Raw genomic sequence first — 21394 nt, 5'->3', positions numbered from 1 at the left:
AGGCATCCCAACTGGCAACCTAATTGCTGCACCAAATACCCACCCTACAATTTTTATTTAAATAGTATATATGTATGGATGTGATGATAAAAGCAAACATACTTCAGGCCTGGTGTGGTAGCCTAGCAGCTAAAGTTGTCACTTTACATGTACCAGGATTCCATATGGACTCTAGTTCTAATCCTGGCAGTACACTTCCCATCCAGCTCCCTGCTTGTAGCCTGAGAAAGCCATCGAGGACAGCCCAAAGCCTTAGGACCCTGCACCCATGTGGGATACTCAGAAGAAGCTTTTTTTTTTTTTAGACGGAAGATCTTCCCTTGTCTCACCTCCTCTCTGTATATCAGTTTTTCCAATAAAAATAATTAAAATCTTAAAAAAAAAACCTGTTTCTTACCCTAAAACACAGTGCAAAAAGTTTTTTAGAACACCTGGACCTTGAACTGTCAAGTCAAAATTCAAGTCTACACAAGAGTGGCACTTTGATCCCACCTCAAGTTTAAGAATGTGGTTATTTTAGATCATCAACAACGTTTTCAACAAAACGAAATATTTGTCCTCCAACCTGTTTCAGAATTCATGTATTTTAGGTGAATGTATCATGTGTTTGTGTGGTTCAATACTCAACAAGCTTTGTTTATTTGTTTGCTTCTTTTTTTCCCCTGAAAATGTAATCAGTGTCCTACAGGCAGTTTAGTTCTTCCCAGGACACATAAACACATTTTTTACATAAATTACACATCACTTTCTGCTGTATTGTGTATCATACATTGACATTTCCTGATTATTTTTGATGCTATCCTACTGAATGGATCAGTGATAATCATTCTGTTATTCCTATGTGGAAGGATATTTACATTTATTTTAATTTCTGGCTAATGCCATAATACTGCAATGAATAATTTTTATTTTATATATTAGAAAATCTAGCCCTGTGAATCTTTAAAATATGTTTAGATGGCAATATAACTAAAATGGATTGGTAATGGCACATGAAAATACATAAAGAAAAAAATATTGGGGGAATCTCAGAGCCTATGAAACTGAGTCATAAAATGAAATAAATGTATTTTAAAAATATAAAAAGAAAAAAAATAGACGGTCCAGAAGTGGGCCCAAAAATAAATGAGAAGGGAACATAGGCTAGTACAACCACTGTGGAAATCAATATGGAGAGTGCTTAGAGAATTACAAATAAATCTGCCATATGACCCAGCTATCCCGCTGCTAGTAATATACCCAACAGAAATGAAATCTGCATATGAGAAGGGGATCTGTAATCCTATATTTGCAGTAACACAATCCACAATAGCAAAGACAGGGAAACAATGTAGATGTGTGTCCAAAGAAGAGTGGTTAAAGAAACTGTGGTACATCTACTCCATGGAATATTATTCAGCTATTAAGAAGAATGAAATTATACTATTTACAACTAGGTGGTCCCAACTAGAAACCATTATGCTCAATGAAATGAGTTAATCACAAACTAAGAAATACCATATGTTCTCTCTTATAGAAGGAAACCAGCATGGAAAGTGTAACTTCAATAATCCGAACCATACTGTTTTTGGTTTGTTTTGTTTTGGCTGCAACCCATGTGTTTTGATTTTCATGTGTTTTCTATTTCAGTTTTACATATTCCAAATACTCTCTTTTCTCTTATCAAATTCATCATGGGCTCATGGATATACAGTGGCATCATTTTTTCCCCAAAGACTTTTGTGAGTATTTGATAAAACAACCAAATGGTTGACATTCTGGAACACTAATAATCCATGGAAAGGTTTAGAAAGGTATAGAAACTTTGATGTTAAGTTTGTACTCAGCTATTATATATATGATGGATGTTAATGTTGATCTTTCTACTATTCCTGTGCCACTCTGATTTACGTTAAACTCAAAACCCTCTCTTGTCCCTAGAATTTCCTGATGGATTCTCAAAACTGTGGGTTTCCCTACGGCTCAGGTGACCTCGGAAGTGCAGCAACTCCCTTGAATACAACGCTGCCTGTGGAGAAGATGGAACCCCAGTGGAACTGCCTCTAAGAACTGAAAAACTAAATTTGTTTAATATTCCTCTTGTTCCACTACAGGTCAGGAGTGTAGAGAAATTCTCCACCTTCTTAAAATGTTTGAGGATGACTTTAAGTGTAACTTATTATATATAGATAACAAATTCTTAACGGCCTTAGACATTAGAAAAGCCATAGAAATGTGTGGTGGGATCCAAGAACAACCCTGACACCCTCTTAAAAGGAGGTTGTGTGTACAGATCAGGAGGGGATCTCAGGGTGGAACAGGAGGATAAGAGGAGGTCTGTATCCTAGTCCTGGAGACTCCCGGAGGCCTCACGAGTGCTTTCACCACAGAAGTGATGGATACTTCATCAAGGATTGTCAGTTTGGACACTGAGAACTGTATGCCGACTGCCTAGGAGATCATAGGGAATATGAATGCCCTCGAAGGCTGAGAACTCTGAGGTCGCTCATTTCCTATTTGATTTCCCACACGGGATGGTAGCAGCCCAAAACCCTCTCATAGGGTCTGGTGACATCTGGAGTCTGGGTGGTACTCAGAGATAAAAGGATTGTAAATCTCCTTTTGGACTCAGGAGAGGAGCTTTCTCTGGTCCTTATCTAGTTCCAGCCTTGGCTCCCAGGCCTCTCTCTTACACGACCATTAGGGTTGCTTGTGAGCCCCCAAATTAGTTCAGATATACAGATACTAATAAAGGTCAGCTAGTTGATAATCATGCAGCTTGTACCTTACTGATCAGGCTTCCCATTTGGCTTTTCAGATAGACAGAAACAGACATAGATCTAGATATAGAAAGGCTGGAACAGCCAGGGAAAAGGCCAACTAGCCTATAATCGCTCAGCCTGTTCTTACTGGTCAGGCTCCCTATTTTATTCTCCTGAACTTTACTAGGTAGGATGTAGAGTTAAATTATTCCTCACTCACTGGGTTGTTGGGGATTTCCCTGATCACCTGCCTAAAACTTTTCCATTCTTCAGTTGTTAAAATGCAAAGTTCTGGACCCGGTGGCGTGTCCTAGCGGCTAAAGTCCTCGCCTTGAACCCGCTGGGATCCCGTGTGGGGGCCGGTTCTAATCCCGGCAGCTCCACTTCCCATCCAGCTCCCTGCTTGTGGCCTAGGAAAACAGTCGAGGACGGCCCAATGCGTTGGGACACTGCACTCGCGTGGGAGACCTGGAAGAGGTTCCTGGTTCCCGGCATCGGATGGCACGCACCGGCCCAGCTCGTTGCGGCTCACTTGGGGAGTGAATCATCATCGGACGGAGGATCTTCCTGTCTCTCCTCCTCTCTCTGTATATTTGACTTGGTAATAAAAATAAATCTTTAAAAAAAATGCAAAGTTCTATAAAACCATGCTTAATCACTATATGCGGCAGTTTAAATTGTAGCTTAATTTTCTTCCCCCAAAAAACTTCATTAATTTATGACTGTTAATGCTAAACAAGATGTAACAGTATAGAAACTTTGATGTTGAGTTTGTACTTAGCTGTTATATGTATGATGGATGTTAACGTTGATCCTTCCACTATTCCTGTGCCACTCTGATTTACGTTAAACTCAAAAACATGTTAGCTTGGGAGGAAAAAAAAAGGTTTATAGCAGTTGGTTGTGTATATACTAAAACTGAGATGTCAAGGAAGTAGTTACAGGATGTGGTTAAGAACTTGCATTTTCTAACATGTTGGTCACTCAGTACCATGTTGATTGACTTCATGATGTGGTTCATTTTTATGTTTCTTCCTGTTGTTGAAACTGTTTAGTGGCATCTCATTGGAGGAGATCATATTCTAACAGCTCTACTTTCAGACCAAGGATGAAACTGTTGAATTTATCTGGACAATGGGATGCTGGACTCTGCATGATCCATACCCGCAATGAAGGAATCGTGACGGAATATGATCTATACTTCTGTAACAATATGGAGGAATTCAATATGGGGGGAGGGCTTGGGAGGGGCTGGGGGAATCCCAGAGCCTGTGAAACTGTGTCATAAAATGATATAAAATTTAATAAATAAATAAATAAATGAGAACTAGTATTTTGGGGGTGGAGGCTAAGTGACTAATTTTGCTTACTCTGAACATACTGGTCTATAGCAGGCAGGAAAGATATTTAGCCTTTGAAAATAATAATGTAACCTTTCAGTTCTGACTAACTCTGGCCAAAAATAGCTTGCTGGATTTGGCTTTATTTATCTCAGCATAAAGGATGATCAAATATATGAATTTGCATTGCAAGATTAATTTGTATGCAATAATATTTCTCCCTTTTCCATTCCAGACTTTTCCAAAGAAAGGACTCATGGCTCTACAAAGCTGAATTTTACTATTATGGTAAAATATATAGAACCAAAAAAAAAAAAAGCTTAAATGGTACCATTTTTAAATATATAATTCAATGCCACTGAGTACCCATTAAACAAATAATTTCCCACTATCATCCTCCCATAATTCTTGACTATTAGCATCCTACTTTCAGCCTCCATGATTCTGAGTATTTTAGGTACCTTGCAGAAGTGGAATCATGCAATACATTTTTGTGTGACTATCTTAGTTCTTTGTTTTTTTTTTTAAGTTTCATTTTTTTTTCCCATTTGAAAGGCTAGTTTACAGAGAGAAGGGGCAGATTTTCCATCTGCTGGTTCACTCCCCAAATAGCCACAATGGCCAGAGTTGAGCTGATCTGAAGCCAGGTGCCAAATCCTCCTCCAGGCCCCCAACAAGGGCACTGGGTCCCAAGGACTTGGGCCATCCTCCACTGTTTTCCCAGGCCACAAGCAGGGAGCTGGATGGGAAGTGCAGCTGGGACCTGAACCTGCGCCCATATGGGATCCTGGCATGTGCAGTGTAAGAATTTAGCCATTGCATTGGGCCCTTATTTCTTTTCTTTTCTTTTTAAGATTTATTTTATTTTTATTGCAAAGTCAGAGTTATACAGAGAAGAGACAAAGAGGAAGATCTTCCATCAAATGATTCACTCCCCAAATGAGTGCAATGGCCGGTGCTGCGCCGATCCAGAGCCAGGAGCCAGGAATTTCCTCCAGGTCTCCCGCATGGGTGCAGATCACAGGGTTTGGGTTGTCCTCAACTGCTTTCCCAGGCCACAAGCAGGGAGCTGGATGAGAAGCGGGGCTGCTGGGATTAGAACCAGCGCCCACATGGGATCCTGGGTGCATTCAAAGTGAGAACTTTAGCTGCTAGGTCACCTTGCCAGACCAATTTCTTTGTGTTTTTTTTTTTTTTTTTTTTTTTTATGACTTATTTAATTATTTATTTGAGAGAGGTGGGGAAAAAAATCTACTATCTACTGGCTCTCTCTCTAAATGCCTGTACCTCCTAGGGCTAGATTAGACTGAAGGCAGGAGCCTGGAAATGCATCAGGGCCTCCTCAGTCGGGGACAGGGACCCAAGTACTTGAGTCAGGATCTGCTGTCTCCCAGGGGGGCACATTAGCAACAATGTGCCTTCCACATTGTTGGTGGCACAGCAAATGTGGGGCTCCAACCCAGGCACTCCACACACTGGGTGTGGACTTGCCACACAGCTGCTTAGCGTACTGAACCACAATGTCTGCCTATCTCATTAGGGTTGTGTACTCAAGTTTCATTCATGTTTTAGCATACGTCATCATTGCCTTCCTTTTAAAAGTTGTGTGATATTCCATTACACGAATATACCAGGTCATGTTCATGTATATCTGTTGTTGTACACGAACGTTATTCCACCTCTTGAGTACTGTGAACTAACATTGCTGTGAACATGATGTACAAATTTCTGTTGGAGTCTTTGTTTTTAGTTCTTTTGAAACTATTCAGAAGTGGCACTGCAAGATCATGTGGGGAGTCTAGAAGTTTTGGAGATCATACTGTTTTTCACAGCACTTGCATAACTTTATGCTCTTACCAGTCATGCACAAGGGTCCTCATTTCTCCTTCTCTTCACCAGTGCTGATTATTTCCAATATATTTCAGTAAGAGAGATGTGAAAGTGGCCCTGACCTGGTATCCCCTTGTGGCTCTAATTTGTAATTCCCAAAACAGTGATTGTATCTTTTCATGTGTTCACATGTGTATCTTCTTTTTTTTTTAAATTATTTATTATTTAACTTCATTAATTACATTGTATTATGTGACACAGTTACATAGATACTTGGGTTCTCCCACCCCTCCCCAAACCCTCTCACCAAATCTTTTTTTTTTTAAAGATTTTGTTGGGAGCACTGACAATGCCCTGCCCTAAGATGGCGCCTGGACCCTACTTCCTCTTGGAGACAGTTTTCAGGAAGTGCCCTGTGATTGGCCCTTTACTGATTGCCTCAGGCATGTAAGCTGATTGGAGGATTGAGAGATAGCCAGGGGCCTTGGGGGAGGGGTGAGGAGGTTCTCTGTGTAACGGAAATAACGGACTTAACTGACTTAACTGAAGGCTTCTGGGTAACGGATTTAAAGGATAGGAGGGATATATAAGCCAGGGGTTTCTGCCCCAAAGGAGGAACTGAAGGTTGGAATAAAAGTGCCTCTGAAACGTCCTCCAGTATCGGGTGATTTCTTCCGCGGGACGGGAGACACAGATAGATTTATTTATTTTTATTGGAAGTCAGAGAGGAAGAGAGACAGAGAGGAAGATCTTCTGACTGATGACTCGCTACCCAAGTGGCTGCAACATTGGAGCTGAGCCGATCCAAAGCCAGGAGCCAGAAACCTTCTCCAGGTCTCCCACCCAGGTACAGGGTCCCAAGGCCTTGGGCCATCCTCGACTGCTTTCCCAGGCCACAAGCAGGGAGCTGGATGGGAAGTGGAGCTGCCGGGCTTAGAACCGGTGCCCATATGGGACCCTGGTGCGTTCAGGGCAAGGACTTTAGCTGCTAGGCCACCGTGCTGGGCCCCATATGTGTATCTTCTTTGGCAAAATGTTGATCCAAGTATTTTGCTCATTTTAAAATTTGCTTTCTTTTTTCATTGATGATTTGTGGGAATTTTAAGGTGGCATTTGCGGAAAAGATGGATTATCCCATAAGCAATTTGTGACAAGTGTAACAATGTATAAAAAAGAAAAATCTGCTGTTTTTCCTATTTATTTTTTAAAATTGAAGTAAAATATTCATTTAAAATGAGACTGCTTTCCACTAAAATCCGTCCATCTACCAATGTTTGTGATTTTGGTATTTATCATTCTAGTCAATGAAAACTAACTTTACACATTGTAAAAATAATTTATATTTCTTTCTCATTTTACGTTTTGTAAATTGACAATTCCTGTTACCATTATGTTTTTGAAATTTATATACTTAGTATAGTTCATTCATTGTAATTACTATATACATTTTCCTTGTTGAAATAGTTAATATTTGATTTGGCCATTGTTGTTTTGAAGATATTTTTGTTGTTTCAAATCTTTATTATTACAAACAGCTTTCTAGGGGTAAGTATTGGGGTACAGCATATAAAGCTACTGCCTGTGACACTGTCATCCTACATGGATGCTGCTTCCTGTCCTAGCTGCTCCACTTTGGATCCAGCTTCCTGCAAATGGACCAAGAAAGCAGCAGAAGATGACTCAAGTATTTGGGCGCTTGCTACCCACATGGGATACCCACAAGAAGCCAGTGCATATGTCAGAACTGGGTCTGCTGGGTTGTTGAAGCCTGTGCATTGGATAGCATGCCCAGATGCACATGGGGGACATGACAACCAGTTCATTGAGGCTTGCAGAGGACTTCTAGTACTGTGGAGAATAGAACAAATTAGAAGGATTTCCTCCACCTTGGAACAAGGAAACCAACAGTATCGCAGAACTATTAAAACTGTTTGAGCAGTAGCCTTGGAATGTGCTCCACTGTGGGTGACATCAGGTAGCCATCCCCCACCCCGGGTCCCAAGGCTTTAGCCACTAGGCCACCATGCCAGGCCCGTATGGGAAATTTAGCCATGGTGCCAGCCTCACTTTCTATATTCTAATAGGACATTATAGATTCTGTATGTCTTAAGTCTATCTATTCTTGAACTAATACATTATCTCCATTAGTATTTAATTAATTTTTAGAGTGAGAAGGGCAGGTTTTTTCCATGTACTGGTTCACATCTTAAATGATATCCTCTTAGTGCTGATCCAAACTGAACTCTGGAGCCAAGTCTGTCACCCAAGTCCTTGCACCATCGTCCAAGGCTCCCCCAGGGGCATTAGCAGGGAGCCTGAAGGGTAGTGGAGCAGCTAGAACTGGAACAAGTATCCAACAGCGCAGGTAGTGGACTAACATGCTGCCTCATCACACTGGTGCCTCACTGGAAGTTCAATTTATCCCATGTTATTTTCTAGACAACCTCACTATGTATGAAATCACAATTTTGTCTCATATTTCTGGTTCATTTCTTGTTCTACTTTTATTGCATTTGCTAGAACTTTCACAGATATGAATGATATTTATACCATCAACATATCTTAATCATTTGATCAAAATAAAATATCGGAGAATGAAAGACTTATGCCACAGGAACTCATTTTTCACAAATGTGGAGGCAAGTCTCAGTTCTCAGTGTCAGCTAATTAGCTAGTGCTCTTAGATGGAGCATGTGTGTATGTCTGTGTTGGGGAGTAAGGGAATTAATGATAAGAATTTATGTAAAAATGGGCTCAGCATGGTGGCCTAGTGGCTAAAGTCCTCGCCTTAAACGCACCCGGGATCCCATATAGGCACCAGTTCTAGTCCCGGCAGCTCCACTTCCCATCCAGCTCCTTGCCTGTGGCCTGGGAAGGCAGTCGAGGACGGCCCAAAGCTTTGGGACCCTGCGGCTGAGTGGGAGACCTGAAGAGGCTCCTGGCTTCAGACTGGCTCAGCTCAAGCCATTGTGGCTGCTAGGAGAGTGAACCTTTGGAAGGAAGATCTTCCTCTCTGTCTCTCCTCCTCTCTGTATATCTGCCTTTCCAGTAAAAAATACAGAAATTTCTGTATTTTATTACAGTCAGATATACAGAGAGGAGGAGAGACAGAGAGGAAGATCTTCCATCCGATTGAATCACTCCCCAAGTGAGCCGCAATGACTGATGCGCGCCAATACAAAGCCGGGAACCTGGAACCTCTTCCGGGTTTCCCACACGGGTGCAGGGTCCCAAAGCTTTGGGCCGTCCTCGACTGCTTTCCCAGGCCACAAGCAGGGAGCTGGATGGGAAGTGGATCTGCTGGGATTAGAACCGGCGCCCATATGGGATCGCGGGGCGTGTTCAAGGCGAGGACTTTAGGCGCTAGGCCACCGCGCCGGGCCCCAGAAATCTTTTTTAAAAAGTAACAAAGAGGAAGATCTTCTGTCTGTTGTTTCACTCCCCAAGCAGCTGCAATCGCTGGAGCTCAGCTGATCCAAAACCAGGAGCCAAGAGCTTTTCCTGGGTTTCCCTCACGATTGCAGGGTACCAGGACTTTGGGCTGTTCTCAATTGCTTTCCTAGGCCACAAGCAGGGAGCTGGATGGGAAGTAGGGCTGCTGGGATCCCAGTGCGCAAGGCGAGGACTTTAGTCGTTAAGATATTACTCAGTGCCCTAAAGTAAAATTCATTTACCTGAATAACTTGCTTTTTTTAAAAAATTTTTTTTATAACTTGCTTTCTTTATCCTTAAGTTATTCTTCTTTACCGAAAATACATACACCAGCATATGGAAATTCATCAGCAATCATGGATTGGCAAAAAGTACTTATTCATCATTTAATCTTAAAAAAAAACCATATATACTGAAGTTAGCTTATATTGAATAATGGTCAAAGTGAAGTCCCCGATTAAGAGTCAGCACACAAAATACTTTTCATACGAACTCACGAGTGGGTAGATTGGAAGGTATACAAGAAAGAAAATAACCAAGGTGTAAAGGAGGCCTTAAACGCTGTCTTCCCTGTTTCCCTGTTGGAGATTAGAAGTTTTCAGGATCTCCTTTCCGAGTACGGGGCGAAGTCCAAGACCTAAGGCGCTAGCTGTTCTGACTCCCTGGCTCTCCGCCCTCCCACTTCCTACACGGTGAGACCTTGGGCAAATCAGTTAATAGTAAGGCTCGATTTCCTCATGCCTAAACACCCTAGAGCGTTTCTGGAATCTGCACGACACGCTTGGCAAATCCCAGGCTCTCCGCAGTAGACAGAACACCACAACGCTGGTCCAACCATCAGGGTTCCTGAACCCACGCCAAGACACCTGCCATCCCTGCTACAGGGACCCCCTCTGACACCGCTGAACACCCACCCCGGAGGAGTGCCCTTCGGCAACGCGGCCCACCAGGAGCAAGGGGTGTCCACAGTCCGTCCGAAGTGTCCACGGCACCCAGGCACCGAACCGGAACAGGTGGGAAGAACGTCGGGCGCCACACAGGGCGGGGTGTCGCGCGTGAGCGGGAAAAAACTACATTTCCCATCACGCCGCGGGGCCGGGCGGCAGGGACGGGACGGGACAGGCCTCACCCGGCCAAATCAAGGTAAAACGTCGGCCCGGCGCTTTGAGCCGAGAGTGCCCCCTCTGGGGCTGTCACTTTCCAAAACAAACAACCCACAAGCAAAACCCGAACCTCCTTCCCTATGCCCCACCCTCTCCGGAGAGGAAGGACCTTAGGGTTTGTGCTCCAGGAAGCCAGGCGGCCTGGGACGCCCCCTTCTCGGGTGTGGGGAGGCCCCCCGAGAGTCCTCTTCGCCCCTCTCCGAAGGCCGGCTGGAGTTTGAAATCGAGCTGGATGTGAGCCTAGGTTTGGGAGTTTTCCAGGGACATGCTGAGCATCTCCTTAAGAGGTTCCTGAATCCTTTCTTCCACCGTGAGAGTGGTCGCTTGTGTGATGGTCATAACCAGCGAGGTCAGCTCTTTGGTCAGCTAGAACACTAAGTCTGAAGCCACGGTCCTGGGCTTGCGACCATTCCCTTCCCTCAGCTTCCTCAGACCGGACCCTAAGAAAAGGCAGGCTCTGTGGGGCCGTCTTGTCTTCCCCCTCACCCCAGGTACGGCGTGCCCCGCCTGGAGGGAAGCCCCCTGCTTCCCTGCGACCCCTCAGCGCGCTCCGGCCCCGCAACCTCCACCTCTCCGCCCGAACAAATGGGGAGCCCGGCGGTCCTCGCCCGGCGTCCTCCGAGGACCGCAGGGCCTTCTGCTCTCCCGGTTGCCAGGGGGACGGCCAGACCCCCGTGCGCGTCCTTGTCGTCATCGTCGTCGGAGGGTGGGGTTTCGGTGGGGCGCGGACGGACCGACGGACTCGGCGGGAATGGGGGGTGTGGTTGCTCGGCCAGGGTGCCCCGGCGGCCGGACCCCCTGGGCCCCCGGCTGCTAGAGATGCTGTTCTTGGCTGTGAGTGGTCGTGGGTGTCGGGTCAGGTCCTCGGCCTTGGGCACGCCCCTCCGCTCGCCAGGGTGGGAGGGGAGGAGGTGGAAGACGAGAAGGAGGAGGAGGAGGAAGGAGCCGGGCCACCCTCGTAGGCCTGGCGTGGCCTGGATGAGGGAGGGCCGGGCCAAGGGAGCTGACCAGGCGCGCTTCCCGGGCCTCCTCCCTGTGGGGCATGTTGATCCGCGGCTGCGCTCCATGTTCCAGTTGCATGCAGGCGCCTGGGAACGCTGGTGCTGCTGCTGCTTGATTCCCGCGGACCTACCCTGGGACGGAGGCCGGCGCTGGCGGCTGGACATGGCGGGCACGAGATCGGTGCACGAAACCAGGTTCGAGGCGGCCGTGAAGGTGATCCAGAGTCTGCCGAAAAATGGTGGGTCCTCTGTGTGCGCCCCTTGCGCAGCTGCCTCCCGGGGGAGGCCCTGGCCCTGCTTCTCTCTCTAGTCTTCTTTCAGTTACTCTAGCGGGTTCAGTTACCCTACTTTTATCTCTCTCTTTTTTTTTTCTTGATACATTTGAGAAAGAACCTAATTGACAGGAACCTGTCGCTGGTGAATTAATTAATAACCTGCTGATGAGTAGAATTTTGTTAGGCGCTTAAGGACTGCGGATTGTAGTTCACAATTTAGGATCTTGGCAACTTTTGTTGGGAACAGAGAAAATAGGAACACCAACTATATTCATGTGAAAAATAATTCTTTTTTTCCCACCGTCAATGTGTATTTGCCAGTGTGTATTTGCTTCCTAATCCACTTTAGTATTCTCTCCTTTTTTTCCCCCTCTCCTACTGCACCTTCTTGGCAGCTTGGGAGAAAGCTCAGTTGGTTTCTCTCTTCCACTTCATGTGTCATTTCTCCAGCTGCCTGCATGGCTTCTCTGTTTATCACTGTCTTTCAGCAGTTTGGGATGTATCCGACCTCGTTGGGCGTTTGGCCAGTGTTGTGGAAGTTCTTGGCTATTATTTTAAAATGTTCGTTTCAGTTTTTAGTGTAGAGACTTGGGGAAGAGACTTTTGCTTTTCAGTTCGTATCCTTTCGGGACTGGCAGAATGATTCTTCCACAGTAAACATACATATGTTTTAAATGCCTGTAAGTAGTGCTACTGAGCCAGAATTGCCAAACTCCCTGGCTGGAACATGGATAAAATTGGAGGATTTAATATTAGGTTCTCTGTTCCCATTCATCATCTGCCAAAGCAATGACTATGTACCACAGTTCATCCCATAAAAATTTATTAAGTACAGATTCAAAAACATTTTGAAAACCAAATATACACAATAGCCATATTTTTGTAATTTCAAACGCTGTATTGGAGAACATAGGGAGGGTTAAGATAAGAGAAATGAAACTGTAAGGAAACAACTTATGAATTTATATGGTCATTGTCTTTCTAAAAATGCTCAGTTTAAACAGCTTACAGAGAAACATGAGTCGAGAGTTTTATCCAGGTAGTATGTTCAGTCTTTTTTAAACCGTGTCTGCATAGGTTTTTGAGAATTGGTGAAGCTAACTTTGGTATCTGCTGTACACTGTCATTACTGATATTACATTCCACTTAATATGAATATAGTTTGTATTTACATAACATCGACCAGGGTGTTGCAAAATTCAGATGCTCTGTCAAATGGGACTTACATTGATAACATCCCGGATCTTGTTATCCTTTGGAACTGAACTAGCACTCATTGAAGTCAGAGGGTTTTTTTTTAAGTGAGTTGTGAAATTTTTTTAAATTGCTGTTTAGGTATTTTGCTGTGCCTTGAAGTATTTTACAAACAGTAAGATCTTGTAGGTTTTTGTTGTTATTGCTTATTGCTTTATCTTTATCTAAGGCCTAAGGCATCTATGTGTGATGTGACTTTGGCTTTTAGATACTGAAGTTCTTAGGACTTCAGAAACTTTTTTTTAAAAAGATTTATTTATTTTTATTACAAAGTCACATATATAGAGAGGAGAAGAAACAGAGAGGAAAATCTTGCATCCGATGATTCACTCCCCAAGTGAGCCGCAATGGCCGGTGCTGTGCAGATCCGGAACCAGGAGCCAGGAACTTTCCTCCAGGTGTCCCACACGGGTGCAGGGTCCCAAAGCATTGAACCATCCTCGACTGCTTTCCCAGGTCACAAGCAGGGAGCTGGATAGGAAGTGGAGCTGCTGGGATTAGAACTGGTGCCTATATGGGATCCCGGTTGCGTTCAAGGGAGGACTTTAGCCTCTAGGCCTTGCCGCCGGGCCCCAGGACTTCAGAAACTTACACGAAACCTGTCCCCTTGTGTAGCACTTTGAGAACAGAGACCATACTTTATCAGCTGCCTTACATAGAATACATTTGGTAGGTGTTCTCAGTGTTTGTATTCAGGTTGCGTGTGTTTGTGTATGTGTTATTCATCTATGTCAAAACACTTGTAAATGTTATTTGGCTGATCTACTGAAGACATTATGAAGACATTGATATGTTAGAGTTAGCTTTGTATTTAGTAAGTAATCATCTTTACCGGTGATTTCTCCAGTTCCCTCTCTGGATATATAAAGAAGGACCATGTCACTAAAACACTAAATCTAATAGGTGCTCCTCAATATGCATTTATAAATAATTATGATCATGATTTTGGAATTAACTGTACTTGTAGCCAGATCTGAAACATACCTTTCCTCTTGTCTGTGTTGTAATCTCAACAACTTGTATAAACTGCTAGGTTTTGATTACCAGTTATCAGTTTCATTTCCAATCTACAAAGTTTTGAAATACTTTCTATACTTTTATGGCTTATTTTTATAATTATTGTTATAAATCTAGTACACACTTGAGTTAAAAGTTTTATGTAAGTAAAAGCAAAAGGGAAACAAAATCAGCTGTCTGCCTGCTTTGGAGACAAATATTTTTTTAAACCTTTTCATGTGGTTCTACTGTACTTTTTAGGAATATAAATGCAGATTTTGTGAAAGTGGACAAGATTGCATTTGCTCTTTTTTCATCTTATTGCAGAGCACAAAACCACTCCTGCCATTATTGCTATTATTCTATAATGTAATATTACGTCTCTATCGTCAACAAGTTATTATAAAATATTAACATATCAGATTTTCACTGTAATTGCAAGTTTTGTAATTTATAGTACTTATAATTTGAAAATTTGAAAATAAAATGGATTATAGATATGCTAGAAGCTGATATGAAGAGTGATCTTCAAAGAAATTTCTATATCAAGAATTAAGAAATGTGTTTCACATTAAATTGATTCTTTTGTACCATAGTTCACACTGGTTGACTTTACCAAAGTTCTTTACCAAATTGAAATGTGGCCAAGAGGTGTTGAATTTTTTTATTGTTGTAGTTTATTAACCAAGGCATACATTTCATCATAATTCATTACAGTATTTTAATGAATTATTTTTAGGAAAACAGAAATGATGGCATGAGAAATTGGATAATATATGAAGTTTTTTAGAAAAAGCAGTTTAAAAACAGCAGCTACAGTATCATCTGTTTTTATAGAACAAGTATGCTTACAATGTTTATTTTCATTTATGTCACTTAGCTCTACTTTTGTCACAAGCTTTACCAAGTATAATAAAGTTATTCTTATGTGGTAATACAGGTGTGATATAAGTGATATTTATTGATATGTTTGGTTATTTCTTCAGCATGTGTGTACCTGTAATCTTTTACTACTGAACTTTGGGCATTGTTATTAAAAGTGTCAGTATTTCGTGCTTGCTTCGGCAGCACATATACTAGAAGTCTCAGTATTTAAAAATATTAAATTGGCAAAATAACTAATAAAACCAAAAAATTATTTTTATAAGGTAGAAATAAGTTATTATCTGAACTATTATGGAGATAAAAAGTCACTACTCACTGTTAGTACAGTGTAAGCTGTGCTGATTTATAATCCCAAATGAGTGTGTATTTAATGTTTGTTTCCAATAGGTTCATTCCAGCCAACAAATGAGATGATGCTCAAGTTCTATAGCTTCTATAAACAAGCAACCGAAGGGCCCTGCAAACTTTCCAGGCCTGGGTTCTGGGATCCTATCGGAAGATATAAATGGTAATTTTACTGGTAGAGAAGTGACAAACATTTTAATTTTGATAACATAATTGTCATATGATTCTGATTTACATGTTTATGTATATTCTGGGGACAAACAGAACCAGTTATAATTTTTATTCTCTGTACCCTCGTCACACAATTTTACGCAAACAAGAAGATGTTGGGGAAGCCAGGAAGAGAGTAGAGGTGCCTCTTTTAGCTGCCAAGAAAAATAATGACTTGTGTTTCCAGTGGTGGTGTTTGCTTTGAACCTTTAAGATAATAAATAACCAGGAATTTGAACCCCGTCCTGCCACATGGGTTGATCTCAGCCGTCGTTCCTAACCCACTTCACTGTCGGGCTCAATTTTGATTTTTGGTATGCTCAGAAGAATCATAAATGTTCAGAGGAAGCTTTAGAAAGTTTCCAGCTGCTGTGGATCCCTCACACTTTTGAAGATCTAAAAGAAATTTTAGACTACATTTTGTCAACAGGGCATGCTAATTGGTGAACTATGTCTAAATAGCCCCAAACTGCTATATTTCTTCATGGACAACTGGAAGATCATTTGATGATCTCTTGGTACTGTTCTTTCCTATGGAATCTTTATGAATAATAGCAAAGCAATCGTTTAAATGAAGTAGTAATATGCTATTATATACGTCCATCTTGAGAAAGTTTACTTTCTGTTTCATGTTTTTCCTTTTTTTCTTTAGAATTGGTCTTTGGTAGTTATACCCCCAATGGATGAAAAATACAAAGTTTAGCAGTTTTTGTGTTAGACAAAAATTTTAAAGATCTGTTCTTTATTCTATGGGTTGTAAAGTTTCTTGCCCCTTCTATTTTTATTATTTTAGAAGTGAGAAACCCTTTTTGTGTTTAATAAATGTATAAATTAGAATTAAATAATGGTGGATGAATAAATAGACACTTTTAACTGAAACTTCTGGTCATGCTGAGATGGCGAACATTGAAGGTTGTGAAATCATTGGGTCAGGTCCTGCCACAGCAATTGCAGGCAGGACTCAAAGTCTGTAATCCTTGATTTTGAAGTTGATAATTTTGTATATTCTGTGAATGATGTTAGAAGTAGCTAGGTGGCCCTTGGCAGGAAAAGGTGTCCGAGCACTTATAGAACAAGGCTGTTCTACAAGTAATCTTCCAAAATGTTCCTTTGACTTAGTACTCATAGTGATGCTAAGAGTTCTTCGCATATATTCATGAGTAGTCTGTACTTTTTATGGTCTGTTAAAGTGTAGGTATAGTATATATGTTATTAGTTTTGACTATTATTTATCTTGTTGATTTCTTATGATTCTTCTCTCCAATGTGGCATATTTTCAGAGACCCTTTGGAAATATAACATAAGTTGAGGTTTAGAACCTGTTTTAAATTAGTGACTCAATACCACCAACTATAAATTGTATTCTGAGGAATGGAAAGCCAGGTGTCTTTTTGTTGTTATTTGGTTGTTTTCTTTTGTAGGGACGCCTGGAGTTCACTGGGTGATATGACCAAAGAGGAAGCCATGATTGCATATGTTGAAGAAATGAAAAAGGTAGGGAAATGATTCACAGTGGAGAGTGACAGCATTTAAGAGCAGCTGTCATTTAGGTGACCCGCCAGCTTAGCTGCTTTGTTTACAAGCAAGATCGTAGTGCATTGTAGGAATCTGTATTATTGAATTTATTAGGACTTTAATAGTTTTGTTGAAGTCCGTATTAAGGTGTTTGTTATTGTATTTGTTTTCAGTTTTCCTTATCTTTCTCCATAGTTGACTTCTGGAAAAAGTGTAGGAATAGGACTTTAAAAATATCAGTGTAATTTATTCAGGGATCTGAAAGTACCTGAACTATCTTGAAAAGATTTCTGCTGTGGGTTTTTTTTTTTTTTTTTTTAAGCTCAAGGAAAATAGTAAACAAAACTGCTCACTAATGCTTGTCATACAAGTTTTTTTTTGTTTTTTTTTTTAAGATTTATTTTTATTGGAAAGGCAGATTTACAAAGAGAAGGAGACAGAGAAGAAGATCTCCCATCCACTGATTCACTCCCCCAAGTGGTCCCAATGGCTGGAGCTGGAGTGGATCCAAAGCCAGGAGCCAGAAACTTCTTCCAGGTCTCCCACATGGGTGCAGGGTCCCAAGCCTTTGGGCCGTCCTCCACTGCTTTTCCAGACCAAAAGCTGGGAGCTGGATGGGAAGCGGGGCTGCCGGGATCAGAACTGGCGCCCATATGGAATCCCAGAGCGTGCAAGGCGAGGACTTCAGCTGCTAGTTTACTGTGCCAGGTCCTCTCGTACAAGTTTTGACTTGTTAATTGATATACTTCTATCACTGAACTTTTCAGTAACAAGTATTTATTTAAACATTTATTTTTATTTGAAAGGCAATTTTTACAGAGCAAGAAGGAGAGAGAAAGAGATATATTCTATCTGCTGGTTCACTCCCCAAATGACTACAGTGGTCGGAGCTGAACTGACCCAAAGCTGGGAGCCAGGAGCTTCTGGGTCTCGCACATGGCATAGGAGATTTAAGAGAGAGAGAGGTGCAGACGGACACACAGGAGACGTCCTATCTGCTGGTTCATAGAAAGTGTCTGGGAGCCAGGTACTCAGTCTCTTGATGTGGGGCTCAGGGACCCAGCCACCCAGCCACTTGAGCCATCCTCTGCTGCCTCCAGGCAGTTTAGGACAGCAGTATCAGGAGCAGACCTGGAAGATGAATTCTGAGTGTCAGAAGTGGCGCCTGAGCCACAGCGCCAGGATTTCTGTGAATGTGGAGGTGGTTCAGAACCAGCTCAGAGATACTCTTGGGTTCTCTGCTCAGCTCCTAGAGTGGATGTTCCTCATCACCAGCTCTTCAACTCTGCCTAGCACATTGTTTTGAGGAATCGCTTTTTGAAGAAATAGTGGATTTTAAAGATAACCTTAAAGACTCTTTATAACGGGCCATTTTAATGTTGTATGTAGTTCAGACATCATGAAATCTAAGTCTGTTTGCTAATCTCAAATTTTTATCTTTGAATATAAAGAGAATCTCTAAAAAGGAAAGTTTCTTTGTGGATTGCAGTTAATGTTTTTAGTAATTTCTGTTTGACACATTCAGACCAATTTTTGGTTTTCTTCTTTAAATCCCTTTGATGTTACTCAAAGTTATGCCCTTTGTTACATTTTCACAATTTTTATTTAGTGGACTTTATCTATGACAAAGGGCAAAGTTTAGTTCATGTTAGCTGTATCAATAATACAATAAAAAGAAGCTTTTATATATTGTATTTAAAATGCAATATAAAAACCAGCAAAGGCAGAGAATCCAAAGCCTTTTTTGTTTCATTAGCTCTTTCTTTTAAATTACCTAAGTGTCATTTTAGGTTGTAGGATACATTTCTGTAATGTTAAGTCACATGGACACATTAAGTAAAATTTCTCTGTGTCTCCTATCCAGTTCCATTCACTGATGCTCTGGTCAGTGTCAGGTGAGGTGGATGAAAACAGTGTGCATTCCATCCCCACCCCCGCAGTGGAACAGAACTATTCTCTGTCTGCTACTCATTCTTTCAAACACAAAAATAAAGCCAAACCAGACCCAGGTTTTACACCAGAAAAGCCCGAGAATTTTAGTCTTTGCTTTAGTAGAATTCCTTGGTGCCTTTCCAGGATATTTTCATCATCTGGAAGGATATGTGTCACCCAGGAAGAGTGCTAGGTAAACCCAGAAAAAATGATGTCTTCAGTGCAGCTTGGCCAGAACGTATGTGATTTGCGAAATGTTTCTGTTGGCTAGGTTATGACATACTTGATTCACTTAATTAACTTCTAGCTTCAGCTAGAATGTCTGAGGGTAAGTAGGCTGAGCTTTGCCTGTGTTTGCTTGTCTGAATGTGGGTGTGGGAGTGTGTGTGTGGCACGCGCGTGGCATTTCCTGTACTGCTGCATTGCTGTCTGGGAAGACATTTTGCAAACTGCAAAGCTGTTCTTGGTCAGAGTTTTTTGAAGTGTCTCTTTTGAGAGTGAAATCTCTTACTCTGGGACTGTCTCAGCATGGCCACCCGAGCATTGACTGTGTCCACAACCAAAAATCTAGAATAATGACTCTCTTGTTACTTGGTTGGATCATACTAGCAGTACTCATTTAATTACTTCTGACATTAGGTCCCCAGTTCATGCCTTTGGCCTGTGGATTATCATAAACCCAAACACTAAACGAAGCAGCTCTACACAGGGACAGATCTGAGGAGGAACCATCAGTAAAAGCTATTTTGGAGGGTATCAGAGAAGGTGTTAAATGAGGATAGGGTATGTGGTTGGCCTGTCAGGTTCTGCTCTGTGAGTGATGTGAAACCTATGGATTTGCCATATGTTGCTATTTTGTAGCTCTGACTTTGGTTGTATCAGAGTAAAAAATATCATCTAGTTCCCCATCTATAATTTGAACCTAATTTTCAGAATTATTAGTGTCATACAAATTGTTACCAAGCAGACATCTTCAGAAAGCTATAAAAGGCCCTGCCCCCATGTCCTTAGCCTCATAACAGATTTATACCTCAGCAAATTTTAGCATTAAAGCATTCTTTTCACTCTTACTGACACACACAGAGTTAGACAGTTTAGTGAGTTATAGCATTAAGTTGTAATCACCAGAAGCAGTTGTAAACATCGCTCCTTCTGTATCATCTGTCCCTAGAACCGTCTGCCTCCCACACACTGTGTGGGTGATGGCTTCTGTGGCATATCTGAGCTCAGGATCTCTCCAGGTGCTGCTTACCCCAGGCAGGTCACAATCTCCCTGCACCTGGCTTAGAAATAAGAGCGTCTGTTTTCCCCACAACTTTGGGAGTTGTAAACTGGGTGATTGAACACTTTCTGTATTCTGAACACTGGAAATGAAAGAGTGAATGAAAACAGATGACAGTCCCTTTTCCCTGGTCTTCCAGTCGATTGTGCAAGACAGGGAGGGAACAAACAGGAAAGCAGGGAGAATGACTAATCTGTGTGTTTTAAAGATACAAGGAGCCACTTAAAAACTGCCTATAACCTGAAAAAACTACAGAAGAGGCAAAGCAGCTTTTGCTTGTTTAACGGCAAGAAATATGGAGACAGTTTAGTAGGTAAGAGGCCTGTTAGGACGATCACTTCCCAAAGAGGAGTACTAGGTTCCCAATTGGACTTCCTGCTGTCACAGACCTTGGGAGATTGTGGTGACAACTCAGCTGAGGGGGTTCCTGTTACCCACCTGGGGGATTGGTTTGAGTTCCTGACCCTCAAGTTTGGACCTGCCTGGTCCCAGATGCTGTAGGCATTTGGGGAGTGAGCCAGCAGATGGGCACTCTTCCTTTCAAATAAATAAATTTAGAAATATTCAAATAAATTTGTTTCTTTAATAAAATAAAAATAATGTGTGTAAATGCAAACAAAATATAAAATGAACATCAAGTTTTCTATGTTCTCTCCATTTTCACTCTTTTTTAAAAAAGATTTATTTTATTTTTATTGGAAAACAGATATACACAGAGAGGAGAGACAGAGAGGAAGATCTCCCACCTGATGGTTCACTCTTCCAGTGGCCGCAACGGCTGGAGCTGAGCCAATCGGAAGCCAGGAGCTCTTCCAGGTCTCTCACATGGGTGCATGGAGCTGTCCTCCACTGCTTTCCCAGGCCACAAACAGGGAGCTGAATGGGAAGTGGGCCTGCTGGGATTAAAACTGGTGCCCATATTATATGGGATCCTGGTGCGTTCAAGGCGAGGACCTTAACCACTAAGCTATCGCACTGGGCCCCATTTTCACTCTTTAATAGTAATTTTTTAAAGAAACTGTTTTTATTTTTCATTGGAAAGGCGTATTTGGAGAGATAAGGACAGAAAGATCTTCCAATGGCCGCAATGGCTGGAGCTAAGCTGGTCTGAAGCCAGGAGCTGGGAGCTTCCTCCATGTCTCCCATATGGCAGGGTGCCAAGGCTTTGGGTCATCCTCTGCCATTTTCCCAGG

The 21394-nt window shown here is 42.1% G+C and overlaps 1 protein-coding gene across 9 annotated transcripts in view; it reads left to right on the top strand.

The window, feature by feature from the left end:
• The first annotated feature begins 10170 nt into the window (after positions 1-10170).
• Positions 10171-21394, top strand: part of ACBD5 (acyl-CoA binding domain containing 5) — a 41062-nt gene continuing 29838 nt past the window's right edge. For 2 of the 9 annotated variants that reach the window (XM_058669591.1, XM_058669589.1), the window contains exons 1-4: positions 11188-11340; positions 11581-11746; positions 15305-15425; positions 16894-16966. In XM_058669591.1, the coding sequence (XP_058525574.1) occupies positions 11326-11340; positions 11581-11746; positions 15305-15425; positions 16894-16966 (375 nt within the window). In that variant the 5' untranslated portion in view covers positions 11188-11325. Of the gene's footprint in view, positions 10357-10467; positions 10487-11187; positions 11341-11413; positions 11747-15304; positions 15426-16893; positions 16967-21394 lie in introns of those variants that run through there. The other 7 variants (XM_058669590.1, XM_058669588.1, XM_058669594.1 and 4 more) reach the window with 5 other exon arrangements.

Source organism: Ochotona princeps, chromosome 10 (genome assembly GCF_030435755.1).
Source record: "Ochotona princeps isolate mOchPri1 chromosome 10, mOchPri1.hap1, whole genome shotgun sequence".
Classification (NCBI taxonomy): domain Eukaryota; kingdom Metazoa; phylum Chordata; class Mammalia; order Lagomorpha; family Ochotonidae; genus Ochotona; species Ochotona princeps.
This window is presented reverse-complemented; position numbering and strand designations above follow the sequence as displayed.